We start from the raw sequence: 20,927 nt of genomic DNA on the forward strand, positions 1-20,927 counted from the left end.
ATTTATTAATATTTTTATATTCATATGGTACTAATATATACTTTGGTAAATCCAAATCATTATAATATGAATATTTTCCCCATAAATGTACATTTTTAAAAAAAAATTCATTCATATAGAAAAAGGAAAAAAGATAATTAATAATTTCAGAAAAGAAATGTTTAGAATATATATATTTATATGTTATAACACCAAATTGTTCATTTACAAAATTATCTTTAATTTTTTGTACTTGGTTTTTTTTTCTTTGGAAATAATTACTATGACTATTATTAATTAATATATATTGAATATGAGAATTTGTATTTAAATGAATGGTTATAATAAATAAATATACAACATAATATAGTGTTTTTTGTAAAGAATAATTTAGAATATTTTTTTGTTCATATTCCATATTATCACAAAAACATAAGAAATCTAAACAATAAGATAATTTACAAAAATCAAAATCATTAAATGGTATACTTAATAAATTATCATAAATATAATAATATGATTGTGCATAATTATATTCATTAGCTAAATTAATATAAAAAAAATCATGACAATCTTGTAATAATTTCTTTGTTATTTTTTTATTCTTATTCTTTACATATATCATATTTAATAATTCTATATAATTATTATTAGCATCTTTATAAAATAAGTAAGAATTTAATAGTTCCATATTTATTATAACAACTTTTTTGTTTTTACTAGATTCATCATATATATTATTAATACTAGTTGTATATGCATTATTTTGAGTGGAACTAATATTTTGATATCCTACTATATGCTTTCCTTCATTTTCTTTAGATACACCAAAGGTAGATGTGGTATTATTATTATTTTGTACATGTGTAATGGTATTTCTTGAACCTATGCTTAAAAAATATATAGTATTTAATATTGATCGTATATCACTTTTACATATATCTATTAACTTATTTATAGCTTCATTATTAATTTTAATATTTTCTTTATCACAAATATAATTGATTCGTATTTTTAACATTTCTATATTAATATTTTCCACAATAACTACTTTACTAATTTTTCGTAATTCCTTTAAACTTTTATGATAAATATCATTACATATACATATGATAGGTCTTTTTATAATGCTTTTATTTTTTTTATCTTTTTTATTTAAAAATTTCATTATACTATCAATATTTTGATGTGTACTAGACAAGCCATCTATTTCGTCTATGATACATAAATTTGGTTTTGAAGTCACTGAATTAATACATACAACAGATTCGATAAAAGGTATGAGTGTTTCTTTATTTCGATCATCACTACCATTTATTTCGATAATATTAAATTTGAAATGATTGGCAATAACATATGCTAATGTTGTTTTTCCTTTTCCTGATGAACCTCCTAATAACAAAACCCTTTCAAAATCATTATCTTTTGTTACTTGTTCAGGGTTCATATCATTATATGTATTTATATTTTTTTCATTTCTTATTTTATCATTCCATTTCTTTAACCATAATAAGACTTCAAGATTGATTGATTCGTCTGTTAATAATTCAGAAAAATATTTAGCTCGATATTTCTCTACAAAATTTATATTCTTATTATTATCATCATTATCATCATTATGATCATTTTTTTTTCCTCTATTCATATTTGAAGAAAAGGCGTTATACATATTTGGATTGGATTCTTTTAATTTATTTTTTATGATATCATATTTGGATTTACCTTCAAGATTTATATTGTTATTATTATGATGATAATAATTGTTTGTTTGTTTTTTTCTTTTCTCTTCGACGTCTGTCATTTTTTCCTCTTTCATTTTTTCCTCTTTCAATTTTTCCTCTTTCAATTTTTCCTCTTCATTTTTTTTTTCTTGTTCTTTTTTCCTTTTCAATTCACTAATAATTTTATCTTCTTCCTTAATTTGTATTAACAATTCTTCTAATAATTTCCTAAAATCTTTATTATTTTTTCTCAGGAAATTATTATGTCCTGATGTGTGTTCCTCCCTTTGCGTTTCTACACATATATTTACATTATCATGATTTATATTGTTGTTTTTGTCGTCTTTCCTTTTTTGTATGTACATTGGAGGGTAATTGTTGTTACAATCATATATTTTGATAAAATCATTAATATCTTCATTACTATTTAGTAATTTCTTTCTTTCTTTTCTTTTTTGTATAATGGTTTCTTCTTTTTTAAAAAATATATCATCATTTAATAAATTATTTTTATATACATATTCTCTTAAGAATATATAATCATTAAAAATATAATTGTTTGAAAATTTATTATCTATAATACCTTTATGGAAATGGCTCAGTAGGAAATTTTCGTTATTTCCATAATTTCCTCTTTTATTAATATTAATATTACTATTATAATTATTATTATTGTGGATATTTTCATTTCGTCTTTTCTTTTTTTTATTTAATAATAATTCATATTCGTCGTATATATCAAATTTATTTTTATCTCTTTTATTTTTTTCCTTATCAATTTCTTCATTTAAGATATAATCGAACCTGCTTAAATCGTCTGCGTAGTTTGCATTCTCATCCATTGGTTTGAAAGAAAGAAATTATTAAAAAGGAAATATTTTAAAAATAAATGTTTAAAAAGGAAATACTTAAAAAGAAATATTTAAAAAGAAATGTTTAAAAAGAAATGTTTAAAAAGAATTATTTAAAAAGAAATGTTTAAAAAGAAATGTCTAACAAAAATTGCTTATGGTTGCTTCAGTGAATGTACATAGTGGTAAACAAGCAAGAGAATAAATAAATAAATATATATATATATATATATATATGTACACATTAATGTTTTTTTTTTTTTTTTTTTTTTTTTTATGTTTTTCTGCCTTATATTATAAAGTATAATTTATAATGTATAATGTAGAATGTATTTTTTTTTTCTTTTTTTTTTCATAAGACATAAAAATGTATATATAATATATATATATATATATATATATATATATAATATGTTTACATATTTAGGGAACTGCCTTTTCTTAATTCCGTCAAAAAAAAAAAAAAAAAAAAAAAGAGCAGTCGCGAAAAAATAAGTTATATATTCAATTAAACTTCTACGTCACATGGAAATATATAAAAGAAAAAATTACAAGTATGAAAATAATCAAATGTAGTAATGTATAATATATATATATAATAATATATATTTTTTATTATTAACATTTAACATAGTTGTCTGAATTGTATGTATATACCTTATTTTAACTTTCACGTATTGTATCTATATATTCTTTCTGTATGTTGCTTATAAAAAAAAAAAAAAAAATTAAATAATCAAAAAATTAAATAAATACTAAACACAATACTTACTATTAAATGGATATAAACATGTATGTATATATAAATATATATATATATATATGTACATATACACATGTGTGCTTATTTATACATGTACAAATGATAAGTTTGTAGGTGAAAAAATGAATACGTAAGACTATTTTAAACATAATATTTGTGTATGTTTATATATATGGGTATCTTAAAATATTGTTTCTCCAAAAAAAAGAAAAAAAAAAAAAAAATTTTTTGCCTTCTAATATTTTAATATTATATAATATACATATATATATATATATATATATATATATATATATATACATAAATACATATATTTATATATTTAGTCATTTTCATTTAGTCATTTTCATTTTGTCATTTCCTTTTTTTTTCATTTCCTTTTTTTTTCATTTCCTTTTTTTTTCATTTCCTTTTTTTTTCATTTCCTTTTTTTTTCATTTCCTTTTTTTTTCATTTCCTTTTTTTTTCATTTCCTTTTTTTTTCATTTCCTTTTTTTTTCATTTCCTTTTTTTTTTCATTTCATTTTTTTTTTATTTCCTTTTTTTTTTATTTCCTTTTTTTTTCATTTCATTTTTTTTTTCATTTTAAAAATATGAGTTGTAACAAAGAAAATAAAAGAATATGTAAAAAGAGCTGCGATAAAAATTATGATAATGGAAGCCCCAAGTACATGTGTACAAAAAAAAATAGTTTAAATAGTTTTAAATCCGAAGAATATAATATAAATGAAAATATATCATATGATGATATAATAAGCATAAATTTAAATAAAAAAAATAAAACAAAAAGTTATACTGATAATTTATTAATAGAAAATAATAATAAAAAAAAAAATTATAATACAAAAAATAATATAAATATAAAAAATAATATAAATATAAAAAATAAGATAAGTAAAAATATTAATAAAACGATTGAAGAGAATAGCCACATATGTAATAATAGAGCTTATACAGATAGTTATTATAATATCAAAAATATGAGGAGTAATATGTATTATAGTAAATATATGAACACAGATATAAATAATAATTTGTACAAGGACAAAATATCTAGTGATATTTTTTATAAGGACAAAATATTGAGTGATATATATAAGAAAGAAAATATGAATTGTGATAACCTTTATAATAACGAAAAAAAAACAAAAAAAAAAACATTTTTGGTTAACCAAGCAGTTTTCTTTACTCCTAAAAAAAGTGTGCTTAATTCAAGCAATGAAAAAAAGGATACTGAATATAAAAAGTCACAAAATATGAATGATGATAATATATCGATCGATAATATGAATAATCATTCGTTATACAACCAAACGTATGAAACAAATAGTCTTAAAAGTATTATTAATAATAATAATAATAATAATAGTAATAATAATAATAGTAATAATTATTTAAATAATATTGAGGAGAAGAGAAAAAGAAATGGAACTTTTGGTATTCAAACAATTTTAAAGAGGAAAGAAAATTTATTACTTGATAATAAAAATATTAATAATGTAAACATAACTAAGGATACGAAAGAGACAAGGAATAATAATATGAATAATGTAAATAATATGAATAGACGTGAACATTTAATGTGTGAAGATAAAGGAGAAATCGAAATATACACAATTGTGGGATCAGATACAGAAAAGGATAATAATAATAATAAAGAAAAAGATAATAATAATAATAATAATAATAATAAAGAAAAAGATAATGATAATGATAAAGAAAATATAGATGTAGGTATGAAACGAAAAGGTGGTAAGAGTTATAATATTAATAAATATAATAAAATGATTAATATAAAAGACAATATGAATCCATATCATCATAGTAGTCGTAGCGAACATAATTTTGACATATACAACGAAAATAAGACAATTAATTTTTTGCATGTTAATAATTTAAATAATCCTAATAATGAAGAGACTGATATAAACAGTAATACAAAAAAACTGGATTATTTAAATTTATGTAATTATTCAACAGAAAAAAAAACAGATATGTTAAATTTAATTCAAGAACTTTTGAGTTATTGTGAATGTTTAAAAAGGAACAGAAAAAAAAGTAGTTATGAAATTCAAAAAATCAGGGTAAGTTATAACAAAGTGTCTGATTTATTGAAAGAAACATTAAAAAGAGAACAGAATAGTCATATAAAAATTGAAGAATTAAGAAATATAATAATTAATTATAATGAAAAATTTGATAGAATAAAAAATAATTCAGAAGGTACCATTACGAATTTAAGTAAAAATGTGCAAACATTAATAGAATTAAATAATAATTTAGAAAATGAAATGAACAAAATGATTGATGAAAATGTACATCTTCGAAAAATTGCACAAAATGAATTATTACTAAACAAAGAAATAAATGATTTAAGAAAACAATTAGAAATTTTAAGTAATGAAAACGTATCGCTTATTGATCAAATAGATTTTTTAAGATTAGAAAATTCAAAAATAGAAAATGAAAAAAATGTCCTTTTAAGTGATAAAACGGTACTTAATTGTAAAATTGATGTATTAGAAAATCAAATAAAAAATAATATGCACACACATAAAAAAAACTTATCTGAACAAATAGAAAATAGCCCCTTCTGTGTACATACCGATAAAGAAATTAATGAACACATTAATAATTATTTAAATTTAAATCATGATGATAGGACAGAACTTTTCAAAAATTTCTTGTATCAATGGAGAGAAACAAATAAGGCTGGTCAAAAGTTTTATGACCAAGCATTTTGCAATTGAAAAAAAAAAAAAAAAAAAAAAAAAAAAAAAAAAAAAAAATATATATATATATATTAATTATCATCATTTTAGTGGATTGGATCGGAAGAGCACAAAGCGGATCATATATATTCTTATATTTTTTAATCATTATGTTAATGATGAGTATAATATAATATATTTCAAACAAAGCAGTTGTAAATGATGGGAACTATTTTTTTTAATTTTTTTGAAATATCATTTATAATTCATTCCATAAAAATATTGAAACATTTACGTGCATATATATATATATGAGTGTAGTACGATATGAGATGTTTTCTCACGTACCATTATATTATATGTATATATTTTTTTATTCTTTCTATTTTTGTTAAACATATTTAACATTTCAATCCTTTTGTAAAAGTTTTATATAAACATATTAAAAAGAAAAAAATAATTAATCAAATTATATTGATATAATAAATTAAATTTTAAAAGTAAAAATATACTGTACAAATTTTTTCCCCTCTTTTTTTTTTTTAATCTCCACAATGTCATCCCTGAACAGGAACCAAATGATTATATATAAATATAAATATATATATATATATATATATATATATGTTCATATTTATTTTATTATTATTTTTTTTTTCTTTGTTTATTTCTCATAGGATACAAATCGATTCAAAAAAAAGACATTTTTTTGATAAAAAATAAAAACATTTAATCCTCTGAGAACAAAAAAGGTATTATTCTACATACACATTTTAAACATAACAAATTATAAAATGTTTAATTGGATATATAAATAAAAGATATTAGAAACATATTCAAAAAAAAAAAAAAAAAAAAAAAAAAAAGTTTAAAGACATTTCATATATATATATATATATATATATTTATTTTTTAAATTTTATACCAAACTATAAAAAGGGTACGAAGGTACAATTATATATTTTAAAGACAATTAAAAATAAAAAATAAAAAATAAATGACATAAAATAAAAAAAAATATACATAAATATAAATACATATAATATATATAATATATATATAATTAAAAACATTGTTTGGGGGAAAAAAAAAGTAAATTATTTAACCCTAAACCTTGAACAACTTATTACATATTTGTAAAAACATACTGAATATCACTCCAAACGTCTTGAATATTTTTATTTGCATTAATAAAAATGCATTTGTTTTCATTTAAAAATAAATTTATTATAGGAATACAATCATTATTATGAGTATCAAATCGTTTTTTTAATGTATCCATATTATCATCTACTCTTCCTACATATACAAAAAATTATAAACACACATATATATATATATATATATATATATATATATATTATATTAAAATATATAATTTTTTTTTTTTTTTTTTGTTTGTTTCGGATTCATTAAATTCTTACCACAAGTTAATCCTCTATTCATACATCTCTCTATCATTATCTCTTCATCACAATATAAAAATAAACATAAATGTACATATGCATAATTTCCTATTATATTAATCCATCCGTTAAAATTATCATAATTTCTTGGAAATCCATCAATTATAAATTTATACTTTGCTTTTTGTTCACACTTATTATTTTTTAATATTTCCAAGACCTCTTTATTTTCATATATATTATTTACATATTTTAATTTATTATTATATTCTTCTATATTTATATTTTTTATATTTGCATTTTCATCCAATTTTTTAAAAGAAAAACTGTCTTTCTTCTTTTCTACTCCTGATTCACCTTGGTCATTTAATTCATTATGTTCTTGTTTTTTTCTTTTGGCTATTTCGCTTTCCATTTTTATTTTCATCAATTCTAGGGTTATATCCACCGGCACGATTTTACCTACACACCAAAATTTATACATACATACACATATATATATATATATATATATATATATATATATATATTTATTTATTTATTTATATTTATTATCACACAAATGTTTATTTAAAAAAAACACAATCATAAATATATGCTTATTTTTCCTATGTTCTTCATACCGTTGTTTATACAATCCTCAACTATTTCCTGGTGTTTTGTGTTAACTTCATTTTTTTCACATTTTTTTAAGTACTCCCTCAAACAATCGCCTTTAAAAAAAAATATATATATATATATATATATAATAAAATAAAAATATTATGAACAAGCAAGAAAAAACCTGAACAAGTAATAATTAAAAAAAAAAAAAAAAAAAAAAAAAGCTAACCTGCACTAATATGTGTAAAATCGAATTTTTCTTGAATTAATTTACATTGTGTTCCCTTTCCACTACCTGGACCCCCTAGCATAAATATCTTGAGAAACAAAATAAAAATAAAATTAAAAATGTAAATAAAAGGAAATATAAAAATATAAATAAAAGGAAACATAAAAATATAAAGAAAAGGAAACATAAAAATATAAAGAAAAGGAAACATAAAAATATAAATAAAAGGAAACATAAAAATATAAATAAAAATGAAATAAAAATGAAACAAAATTTTTTTTTCGTTCATATATATTTATTAATTTTTTCTTCATTTTTGTCTTATAAATAGTACCACAAAGGGTTGATCTTTACTCATGATAAATTTATTATTTGAAAAAAATTGTTTTTCCCAAATATTATAACTGTTTATAGAAAAGTTTGATGTAGATGTGTATATATTTTTCTTAAATTTATAAAATTTTCTTGTTATTTTATTATAATGTTGGCTTTCAATTTTAAAAGGTTGTTCCTTTTTATAAGAACCATTAGTTCTATTTATGTAAAAAGGAAAATGCTTGCTATTTTTTAAAAGGTAGAAATTTTCGACAAACAAATATGGATTTTTTACTATGAACATAAAAAAAAATATTAAAAATAACTTTTGGTAATTCATAAAGTTTTTCCTATCTATATTTATATTATAAATGATTAAAAAAAAATGTGCCAACGGTAAAAAAAAAAAAAAATAATAATATATATATGTATAATATATATGTATATATTATTATATTATAATTTTATATTTTTATGTAGTAATTTTTTTCTCCCTCGAACATATATATGAAAAATAATATAAATAATTATTATTAATAATAATGTTATACTATTTTATTATATATATATATATATATTTATTTATTTAAACAAATATCTGATATAATTATTCTATATACATTTTTTCATTTTTTAATGTTTTTATTAAAAAAAATAAAAAAAGTAATAAAAAATAAAATATTAAATAAATTGAATATAGAAAATAAAAAAAAATAATACTAATATGATATAATATATATATATGTATGTATAAATTTTTATTTGTGAAATTATTAAAGCTAAAAAAAAAAAATTTACATAAAATATGAATAATGTAATACGAATTTTAGAAAAATTAGAAATTTTTTAATACTATTAAACAAAGTATATAATATATATATATATATATATATATTTAAATTATTAGATATAAAAAAATATATATTTATATATTATATATATATATATATATATATTTTATGCTATTTCAAAAAAATAATGTGCACATTAGAAAATAAATAAATATAATAAATAAATAAAAAAAATAGTAAAATATAACTTTTCATACCCATAGCTATATTAATTTATAATTATTTATTTATTTTTTTTTTTTCCATATAAAATGTGTATGAAAAACAAATATTCTGTGTTACATCCACTGTTTAATATATATATATAAAAAAAAAAAAAAAAAAAAAAAAAAAACCAAAAAAAAATGATATAATAATATAATATAATATATTATAATAAATGAAAATAGAAAAATGATAACAAAAACAAATTGCATATTTTTTACACTTTTATAATGTGTATATATAATATATATAATATATATAATTTTTGAATATTTAATGTTATAATTTTTTTTTTTTTTCTTCTTTCTTTTCTCTTTTATATAAATTATATAATAATATATTGTTTTGTTGTGATATAACATTATTTTGTTATTTTCTTTTATGTGTACCCTTCCCCCTGCCCTGTGTGTTATTCTCCCATGATTTCTACACAATTATTGAAATAATTAAATTGATAATTAAAATAATCAGGTGATGAAAATATATTAAAGTTTGTAAAGAATGGTATTAAATTCTTAGTAACTTCAAAAATAAATTGTTGATTAAAATGAATAATATTTTTAATTAAATGAATATGTTTGATTTTTATATTATTATTTGTAAAATGATTTTTTTGACTAATATATAAATTATTTAATTTTATTTCACATAAGATAATAAGATTAATTATTTGGTTTATTTGTCTTTTACAAAAATCGTTTATATAATTTAATAAATAATTTTTAATTTTATTTAATTTTTCTATATTGATATTTATATATAATTCCACTGCATTGTTAACATTCTTCTTTAATGTAAATAAAATAAATGAATCTTTGTCATAATCAAATTTTTTATAATAATGACAATTATTTTGTATTTCTTTTTTTTGAATCATTTTAAAATATTTTTCAATGGATTGATAATCAGAATGTATGTTTATATTTTTTTTTTTATTCTGCACTTTTTTTATCTTATTATGTTTATTTTTTTCTTTATGATATTCGAAAGGGTCTTTTTTATTCTGTTGATAAAATAAATGAAATTTTTTCCAGTTTATTTCTAACTTTTCATAATACAATTCTACATTCTTAATCAATTTTAAATATTCATTATATTCTTTGATAAACAATTCTTTTAATTCTTCTGCTTCGCATAGTTTAATCACATCAGACATTTTTTGGGTAAAATTATAAAATATGTATATATAAATATATATATATATATATATATATATATATATATATTTATTTATTTATTTATATTTATATTTATTTATTTATATTTTTTTTTAATGCAAAAGGTGATGATCGGTCATACGATAAATGTAATATGTAAATGGCTAGTCGCATTAAAAAAAAAAAAAAAAAAATTATGTATATATATATATATATATATGTGTATATATTTATATATATATATTTTTTATTTTATCTTATCTTATCTTATTTTTTTTAATCCACTTTTTGATATTAATAAAAGTGTCGTGGATTTTTATAATCGAATATATTATTAACTGGGAATTTTTTCTGGAAATATTGTTCATACAAATAAATTTTAGATTTATTCGATGAATATTTAATATGAAAACATTTAATTAAATTGTCTAAGTTGTCAAACCATACATTTACAAAATTATTATTGGAATGATTTAAATTTAATAAATTAAAACTGTTAATATTTGAAAAACGAAATAAATAAAATTCTTCTAAACAACTAAATTTATAATTATTATCATTAAACATATCTCTTAAATTTGGTCTCAAACCAAACCAATATAAATGATATGGAAAATCATGTAATGTATTATTTCTTTTTAAAAGCATTATATATATATATATATATTTACATAATAATATGTATATAAAAGTACAGACGATTATAATTATTATAAATATTATAAATATTATAAATATTATAAATATTATATATATTGTATATATTATAAATGTTATATATATTGTATATATTATAAATATTATGTATATATATATATATATATTATATATATTGATGTATATATTTATAAAATCATGTTGGAAAAAAGAAATACCCCTTTGGTTATATGGTTTATAAAAAAATACACAGAAATATAAATAAAATTTATGCTTTTCAAAAAAAAAATAAACATATATATATATATATATATATATATATATATATATGTATGTATTAGGATGTATAATTATATAAATATATTTTATACATTTTATTTTTTTCCATAAATATAAAATATACTAATATATACTGATATATATACTTCTGTACCATTTATTTTGAACTTCTGCATTTTTTTTTTTTTTTTGAATTCAACAAAAAAAGTACTCTACATAAAATAATGCCTCATATATTATTGCATTTTATAAAACTTTATAATAATAATAATAATAAAAAAAACAAAAAAGATATTTTTTATTTTTTTTTTTTTTTTGTCATATATATATATATATTATATATATATAATAGTTTATAAATAAATATATATTTATAATATATCAATGTTAAATTTTACTTGTTTCCTTCTTTTCCTTTTTTTATTTTTTTTATTTTATTTATTTATTTTTTTTTTTTTTGATCTCTCCATATGTTTAGTTTCTAATATATATAATTCATTTGAAAACTGTGTACTTAAAAATATACATATATATATTAATATATATAATATAAATTATAAGAAGGTAAAATAAACACTTATATATATATATATATATATTACATAATGTATATATGTATTAAATATATCTTATATATTTTTTTAATTTTTTAAATTCATTTTATATTATTATATATATATATATATATATATATATATATAATATAGTATATATAAATGGATATCATTTAAACCAGTTTTAATATACATTGTAAATATTTTATTCTCTTTTCCTTTTTTTTTTAAAACATATTGAAAAAAAAAAAATATATATATATATATATGTAATATATATATTTCTAAAAGGAAAATTAATATATCTATTATTATACATCACAATTAAACTTTTTTCTTATTTTATTTTTACCCATAAAGTACACATAAATATAAAATATATATTATTTCAGAGTTACCTATATTTAATTATATATTTTAAAATAAAATAATAATAATATATATATTTAATATATTATTTATGTATGTTCCACAATATATATTTTTTTTAAAATCTACATTTGTTGATAATATATATATATATATATATATATATATATATATATATATGTATATGTAATAAATTGTCATATATATATTTTCCTGTTTCTCTTTTTAAAACCTTTTTTTTTTTTTTTTTTTTATGGAAGTAAATAAAAGATAATATGATTGTTCTCTTAATTTTTTTTGGAAAATATATATATAAAAGTATATATAATATATATATATATATATGTATATATGTATATATGTATGGTAGATATTCATAAATTGATATTATGATTTGGTAAATATCCAGTGTAATAAAATAATAGGATAGAGGAGAATATAGAACCGAAGATAAAAAAAATAAAAATAATAAAGCATACATATATACATATTATATATATACCTCCATATTTTTATATATTTATATATTTATTTATTTATATTTAATTATCTATTAATTACATTTATTGCTGTATACATATTTTTGTAAGCCCTCTTATTTTATTTTATTTCATTTTATTTTATTTTATTTCATTTTATTTTATTTTATTTCATTTTATTTCATTTTATTTTATTTTTTATTTTATTTTATATTTTCTGTCTTGGATTGAATTTAAAGATACCTATAACATTTATTTGGTTTGAAACCAGTGGTGTTAAATGTTGTACGATTTTGTGTTATTCGTATATTATATATCTTTTAATTAAAAAGTATATATATATATATATATATATATATATATATATATATGTGTGTGTGTTTAAAAAATTATTATTATGGAAGGAAATGATAAGTGTTTAAATGTCACCTTGGCTGACATAGAAAAAGATACAATGAAAAATAATTTAAGCCTAAATAGTAAAGGTAATGAACTTTTAAATAATAAGAAAAGTGGTTATAAAAATAATATAAAGAAAAAAAAGAAAAAAAGTATAAAGGAAAATAATGGGAATGAACAAAATAAAGGTAATGGTACTCTTACCCTAAAGAATGAAGAAAATGATAGTAAGGTATTCAAAACATACAGAAATAAAAGAAATAGTAAAAATGATAATATGGAAAAACATAAAAATGATGTAACAAAAAATGAAAATGATATAACAAAAAATGAAAATGATGAGATAATAAAAGAAGATAAAAATAGCAATTTAGGAAAAACCAATGGATATAATATAAAAGATATAAGAAGAAAAAAAAAAGACAATAATAAAGAATACATAAGAGACCATATGAAAAAAAAAAAAGATATAATAATGAATAATAAAGGAAAAAAAAATAATAGTAATAATAATAATAATGACAATAATGATAATAATGATAATAATAATAGTAATAATAGCAATAATAATAATAATAATAATAATAATAATAGTAATGAATATACAAAAAGAAAGAATACACATAAAAAACATTTAAATGAACACTATAAAAATGAGAGTAATAAGAAAAAGGTTAATGAAAAGAAATACAATAATAGTGTGTATGTTAATAATAATATAAAGAAAAATCATGTAAACAAAAATAAAGTACGTATAATATTAATAAAATAAAGAAAATTTTAGGAAACACAAATATAAATTTGTAATATATATATATATATATATTAATTTTTTATTTTTTTATATATTATTTACCTTTATAGAATGAAAATTATTTACAAAATGTGTGGTTATTTTTATTCGATAATGAAGTTAGAAAAGAAAATGAACAATGTGTTGGAAAAATTATATCACTGGATACTTTCAATACCATAGAAAAATTTTACAAGTACATAATTATAAAACGGAACACATATGTATATAAATATATATATATAAAAATATATATATATATATATATATGCTTATTTATTCTCCCTCTTTTTGTAGGAACTATAAATATATGAAATCGCCTTCAGCCATTAAGGAATACTACAACATTTATCTTTTTAAACATAATTTTAGACCCCTCTTTGACGTATGCACAAATGAAATAAATAAATAAATAAATAAATAAATAAATAAATATATATATATAATATTTATGATTTATTCTTTTTATGATTTTTTTTTTTTTTTTTTTTTTTTTTTTTTTTTTTTTTTCAATGTAGGAATATCCAAATGGTTTTATTTGTACCGTTAAAAATGCCAATCATTTTAAAAATGACAGCGTTGATATAATATGGGAAAAAATGGTAACAAATATATATATATATATTTATATAATATTTTTAAGAAGATTAGAATATTTTTTAATTGAACAACTAGGAAATAGAATAAAGACGGAGATATACAAATTGTTTGATATATATACATGTTGTTATATTTTATCATTTTTATATATACCTTTTTGGATACGTTATATTATTTTTATTAATTTATTTTGTAGGTTCTTTTGGCTATAGGAGAAGAATTTAGCTTAATCGACTTATGTGGTTTACAATTATGCATAAGAGATAATGAAATGTTTTTTAAAATATGGATGAAAAATTATTCAAATTATCTAAAAAATATATTGATGTAATATATATATATATATATATATATGTAAACTTTTAAAAATATGTTATGTCCAATTTTTTCACTCTTTTTCTTCTTTTCTTTTTTTTTTAGGAAAAAATTAAAGGACCTCCTAGGTTTGCCCCACAACACATCTCTAGTTATAAGAAACTTATCCGTATGCTTTTGAAAAATAAAAATATATATATATATATATATATATGTTTACATATTTATAATGTGTACTATTTCTGCTTATGCCATACCCGTATTTATTTTCTTTTTTATTAAATATTTGTAGAATGTATACAATAACAAAAAAAATCAACAAGGAAAGGGAAAAAATGAAAAGGCTAAAAAGAATTACAATAAAAATAATAAGGGCGCAGAATTTGTAGCTAGTAAAAAGGATTCTTTAAAAATGCATAATTATCCAAACATAGTACCACCACCAAATTATTTAGGTAAATATAAATTAATATATATATATATATATATATATGTACATGTGTGTTTGAGTTTATATGAATATATGATAAAAAAAAATTTTTTGTTTTGTTTTATTTTTTTGTTTTGTTTTATTTTTTTGTTTTGTTTTATTTTTTTGTTTTATTTTTTTGTTTTATTTTTTTATTTTTTTATGTATTATTTATTTTTTTTTTTAGGAAATTACAATGTTTACAAATACAACCTAGATATGAATTTGTTTTATTTATATAATAATCAAAATATGCCTAACCCGTATATATACATTCCTGTCAATGTACCCAATAATCAATATAATAATATTTATCCAGATTATATGTACGACAGTAATACGAGCTATCCTATAGATATAATTAATAATAATTTATTAAGTAATGATATTAATGTACCAAGCAATTTTGTAAATAATAAAATGAATGGATCGATAATAGTAGATAAAAAAAGTAAAATTGATTATGGATTAAAGAATGAGGATTATAAAAAAAAATCTATGAATTCCTTAAATTCGAATGATATATATGAAGATAGTAAAAGTACTACATGTATTAAATCCGTATATACCGATGATGAATATGAATATAATAATAGTAGTAATAATAATAATAATAGTAATTATTTTAATACCAGAAAAATATAAAAATACACAACATATATATATATATATATATATATATGTGTATGTATAAATGTATGTGTATGTGCCTGTTTTTATGTTTTGTGTTCATTTTTAAAAACCATCAATTTTTTAATGTGCTTCAACGTTTTGGAATGTACAGAAAGGTATCCATCATAAAATGTGTTTTCCTACATAAAGAGGAAAAATAACATAACGCATAATATGTTTATAATATATATATATATATATATATATATATATAACATAATATAGTATCGTATGCTTGTCCTGGTGATCATGATAAAACGTTTTGTGAATTACGAAAGAACCCAAATGAATCTTCCATCCTTGTAATTATAAATTTAAAAGAATTTTATACGGAGGTAAGATTAGCATATGAACTATATATTATATATAATAGGAGAATGAAAAAAAAAAACAATAAAACAAATTAAAATCGTACAATTATAATGTTAATGTGTACATATGATTCCTTAATTATATTTTATGTTATTTCCTTTTATCTACATATATTTTTTTTTCATGTTTTTTCTTTTATATATATATATATATATTTTTTTTTTAACTATTCATTTAATTTATTTTATTGTTTAATTAAACATTGTTTCATTCTCTTCCCTCCCTTTATTATTTGTTTTTATTTGTTTGTGCAACCTTTTTTATTTTGAATTATATCTCTTATGTGTTATTTTAATATATCGCGTAATTTAAGAAACTCTTGTTAAAAGGTTGCATAAACCTTTCTAATTATTGTTTAATTGTATTTTATATGTATAATTTTTTTTTTTTTTTTTTGCATATTTTTATTAATATATTATATATATAAACAGTTGTAAAAAAAAAAAAAAAGATTAATTTTTACATTTCTCGAAAAAAAAAAATTATAATATATATATATATATATATGTGAATTAATTAAATATATAATGAACATTAAAAAATATATATAAATATATACTACACATACATATATATATATATATATATATATCATAGGTTATAATATATATTTATAAAATTAATAACCAAATCCACAAATATATAATAAAAAGAAAAAATTATGAAATGAAGAAATAATAAAATTATAAATAACATAAAAAAAAAAAAAAAAAAAAAAAAAAAATGCAACCTTTAATAACCATTTATAATAATTTTAATATGCTTATTTTTACTGTAACTCTGTTTCACTACATTTATTTCTCTTTTTCCACATTGCTGAGGTGACCTAATCCCTTTTTATTTAAATCATTCTTATAGAAATTAATAAAAAATACAGGATGTATAAAAAAATATACATATATTAAATTATTAATACATAAGACGATACTTGTATTATATATCAACATGAATTTTTTAATGTGTATTATACAAATAGGTATAAATGAATATATATATATATATATATATATATATATTATATGTTTTAATTTTTTTTTTGGTTCCTTACTAAAACACAAATTTGGTAATCCTCATAATAATCGTCACACGCTTGTGTTAAGTCTCCTTTGAGGAAGTTGTTTTTATACCAATTATTAAAACATTTTAAATATTTTTCTTTTTTTTCTTTACATTCATCATTCTATAAATCAGGATAAAAAAGTATATATATATATATAATAAATTATTTATATATAATAGCTGCCACATCAAAAAAGCATTTTGTTTCAAAATAAAAACAATGATAAACACAAATAAAATATAAACACATAAAAATAAAAAGAATTAGGTTTTTAATTTTACCGCTTCGACATGTGCTTTTATTGTATTTTGAGAAATTGTTTTACTTCTATTTTCCATATTATAAATTAATTTTAAACTTTATTATTATGATACCCTCCTTTTATTTTATATGTTTTGTATTTTTAATAAATATTTTATTATTTATTATAATTTTTTTTCTTTTCATAATATACCAGATACTTGATTCATCATTAATAATCTTTTAAACCCTTCTTTTATTATTATTTTTTTGTATATGAAATTACCTCAGTTTCTTGAACAAATTCAAAGTGTTACATCTGATTCTTTATACAATTATAAAAATTAAAAATATATGAATAATAATAATAATATATATATATAGTACACTTATTCAAATATATTTATAATATTTTATTATATATACAAAAAAAAAAAAAAAAAAAAAATTTACATATAAGTACAAATTTTTTTACTATATTAATAAATTTATTATGGATTATATTATATATATATATATATTTTTTTTTTAAATCATTGAAATATTTTTATTTATATATAAATATTTTAGATATGATTATATAATATTAACATACAGATGAAATATAATACTAATTTATATAAGTATATACATGAAAAATTAAACATATAAAAAAAAATGTTTTTACATAATTTTTTATTATTTATTACTTTTTACAAAATAAATCAAAAGGCACAGCTTCCTCTCTTACTTTATATGTGATTTCTGCAATATCTCTAGAAAAAAAAAAAATAAAATAAAATAATAAAATATTTATATATTTTCCATCTTATATAATAAAAAATGTGCATCATAAATATATATATATATATATATATATGTGTGAACATAAAGGATTCATTTTAATATAATAAGAGGATATATATATTTTTTTTTTTGTTATAATATATATGTATATAAATATATAATTTCTTTTAAGAAAAAAAAAATTAATATTTATTTATTTATATATTTATTTATTTATTTATATATAATATAATTTATAAGTATTAATTTTAAAAATTACGCAATATTATAAGGTTCATTTCTCTCCTTGAAAATAGTATTATCATCACACTTGATTATGTTTTTTATTTTTTTTAAATTTGTATAAGCTCGTTTTTCATATGTATCTTTAATATATTCGTATGATGCATGGGTTTTTTTCACACCACACCATGGAGCATCCGTTTCTAATAATAAAAGATTTAATGGGATTTTTTTAACAGCGTTTATATTTTCCAAACTTTTTAAAGAGCATCCATTTACACCAATATATAGATTTTTATAATTTTGTACGATAATATGAACTATATCTTCTTTATCTGTAAAACTATGAATAACTCCTCCATTTTTTTCAAATAAAAATTTATATATATCTACAATTTTAAAAAATGTTTCTGAACAATTTCTCATATGTAAGAACATTGGTAAATTAAACATTTGTACTAATTTTAATTGAAATATGAAATATTTAATTTGTATATATTTAGAACAGAAATATAATCTATCAAAATCTAATCCTATTTCCCCAATACAAACAATTCGATTAGGATACTTTATTATTTTATTTTTTAAGTTCTCTAAATATTCTTTATCTTTTTCATTATATTTAAAACCAGGAATAGTATCCAAATTTTTTTCTAGTAATATTTCATTAAGATTATTCATATCCTTTTCACCATCACATATTTTCTTATTACCATTTTCCATTTTTGAGTTCTCAACTTGTTCATTTTTAAAATACTTGATAAATTCTTCATATTCCTTTTTAGCTATAATTTCCTTTTCTTCATGTTTATTTTTATCAATAAATTCATAGCAATTTGTTGGATGTACACCAGCACTTAAATATAAAAATTTTCCTTCAGGATCTACCAAAAAAAAAAAAAAAATAATAAAATAAAATAAAATAAAAATAATAAACACAATATAAAATCATCATGACAATAACAATTAGGGATAGATAAATAAATAAATAAATAAATAAATAAAAAATATATATATATATATATAATTTAACCATAAGTTTCACAAATTTTTAAGGATTTATCAATTTCAGCAAGACAAGTACATGTTATTATAATTTTGTCAACATTATTATTTTTTGCTCTGTTTAAAACGCTAGAAAAGGAAATATAAATATATATATATATTTTTTATATGAAATGTGTAAGGATGAAAAGAAAAAGGAAAGGTTTGAAAATATGCAACTATATATATATATATATATATATTATATATACATATATTTTTTTTTTTTACTTTTGTAAATCATTTTCATGCTTTTTACTATTGTAAACACCATCAAACATTTTATCAGTTAAATTTGATCCGATATCAATAAATGAACTCTCATTATCTTCCATTTTCCTTATATTATGATTTTTTTTCAAGTTGCTTCTTTTTTTTATTTGTAATACTTTATATTTATTAACAGTACTAATATATCTTAAATCGTTATATATTTTAAGACTATTACTTTTTAAAAATATAATAGATATATAAAATAAAACATTTATATATTTAATATAATGAAAAACTAATTTCATATTTTTACTTTTTTATATTCCTATATATTCTTTTTTTATTTTAATAATATTCTAATAGCATTATTCTTAAAATAAAAAAATTAAATAAAATAATAATAAAATAAAAATACAAATATAAATAATATATATATATAATATATATATCTTAACAATAACAAATGGTATTTTTTATTGCGTACAATACAATATTTTAAAAAATTATATATATATATATATATATATATATATATATATGTATATTTTTTTTTTTTTTTTTTTTTTTTTTTTCGTTTTAATATGAACCCGGTATATCATAAAATTAAATTATTT

The 20,927-nt window shown here is 17.3% G+C and overlaps 8 protein-coding genes across 8 annotated transcripts in view; 2 read left to right on the top strand and 6 right to left on the bottom strand.

The window, feature by feature from the left end:
- The window catches only part of PF3D7_0111300 (P-loop containing nucleoside triphosphate hydrolase, putative), a gene marked incomplete at both ends in the record, with an annotated part of 3,504 nt that extends 962 nt beyond the window's left edge, over positions 1-2,542 (bottom strand). Inside the window, one exon of the mRNA XM_001351005.1 lies at positions 1-2,542. This exon is cut by the window's left edge and continues 962 nt beyond it. Within this exon, the coding sequence (XP_001351041.1) occupies positions 1-2,542 (2,542 nt within the window).
- Positions 2,543-3,907: 1,365 nt separating this feature from the next.
- PF3D7_0111400 (conserved Plasmodium protein, unknown function) lies at positions 3,908-6,064 on the top strand (the record flags this gene model as incomplete). Its single annotated transcript, XM_002808565.1, has 1 exon — positions 3,908-6,064. One exon carries the CDS (start codon positions 3,908-3,910, stop codon positions 6,062-6,064), a length of 2,157 nt encoding a protein of 718 aa, XP_002808611.1.
- A 1,087-nt stretch (positions 6,065-7,151) lies between these two features.
- Positions 7,152-8,918, bottom strand: PF3D7_0111500 (UMP-CMP kinase, putative; the record flags this gene model as incomplete). The annotated part of the gene is made up of 5 exons (XM_001351007.1): positions 7,152-7,324; positions 7,450-7,893; positions 8,055-8,144; positions 8,264-8,351; positions 8,598-8,918. The coding sequence occupies 5 exons, from the start codon at positions 8,916-8,918 to the stop codon at positions 7,152-7,154; spliced, it is 1,116 nt and encodes a 371-aa protein (XP_001351043.1).
- Positions 8,919-10,042: 1,124 nt separating this feature from the next.
- PF3D7_0111600 (conserved Plasmodium protein, unknown function) lies at positions 10,043-10,789 on the bottom strand (the record flags this gene model as incomplete). The annotated part of the gene is made up of 1 exon (XM_001351008.1): positions 10,043-10,789. One exon carries the CDS (start codon positions 10,787-10,789, stop codon positions 10,043-10,045), a length of 747 nt encoding a protein of 248 aa, XP_001351044.1.
- A 295-nt stretch (positions 10,790-11,084) lies between these two features.
- PF3D7_0111700 (conserved protein, unknown function) lies at positions 11,085-11,438 on the bottom strand (the record flags this gene model as incomplete). The annotated part of the gene is made up of 1 exon (XM_001351009.1): positions 11,085-11,438. The coding sequence occupies one exon, from the start codon at positions 11,436-11,438 to the stop codon at positions 11,085-11,087; it is 354 nt and encodes a 117-aa protein (XP_001351045.1).
- A 2,087-nt stretch (positions 11,439-13,525) lies between these two features.
- On the top strand, positions 13,526-16,349 carry PF3D7_0111800 (eukaryotic translation initiation factor 4E, putative; the record flags this gene model as incomplete). The annotated part of the gene is made up of 8 exons (XM_024473111.1): positions 13,526-14,275; positions 14,392-14,516; positions 14,618-14,705; positions 14,839-14,922; positions 15,117-15,247; positions 15,341-15,404; positions 15,528-15,690; positions 15,892-16,349. 8 exons carry the CDS (start codon positions 13,526-13,528, stop codon positions 16,347-16,349), a joined length of 1,863 nt encoding a protein of 620 aa, XP_024328940.1.
- A 1,193-nt stretch (positions 16,350-17,542) lies between these two features.
- PF3D7_0111900 (conserved protein, unknown function) lies at positions 17,543-18,146 on the bottom strand (the record flags this gene model as incomplete). Its single annotated transcript, XM_001351011.1, has 3 exons — positions 17,543-17,599; positions 17,797-17,928; positions 18,090-18,146. The coding sequence occupies 3 exons, from the start codon at positions 18,144-18,146 to the stop codon at positions 17,543-17,545; spliced, it is 246 nt and encodes an 81-aa protein (XP_001351047.1).
- A 184-nt stretch (positions 18,147-18,330) lies between these two features.
- On the bottom strand, positions 18,331-20,618 carry PF3D7_0112000 (TatD-like deoxyribonuclease; the record flags this gene model as incomplete). Its single annotated transcript, XM_024473112.1, has 5 exons — positions 18,331-18,373; positions 18,738-18,803; positions 19,094-19,940; positions 20,090-20,190; positions 20,332-20,618. 5 exons carry the CDS (start codon positions 20,616-20,618, stop codon positions 18,331-18,333), a joined length of 1,344 nt encoding a protein of 447 aa, XP_024328884.1.
- Positions 20,619-20,927: the final 309 nt, after the last annotated feature.

The sequence above is a fragment of the Plasmodium falciparum genome, assembly GCF_000002765.6.
Source record: "Plasmodium falciparum 3D7 genome assembly, chromosome: 1".
Lineage (NCBI taxonomy): Eukaryota > Apicomplexa > Aconoidasida > Haemosporida > Plasmodiidae > Plasmodium > Plasmodium falciparum.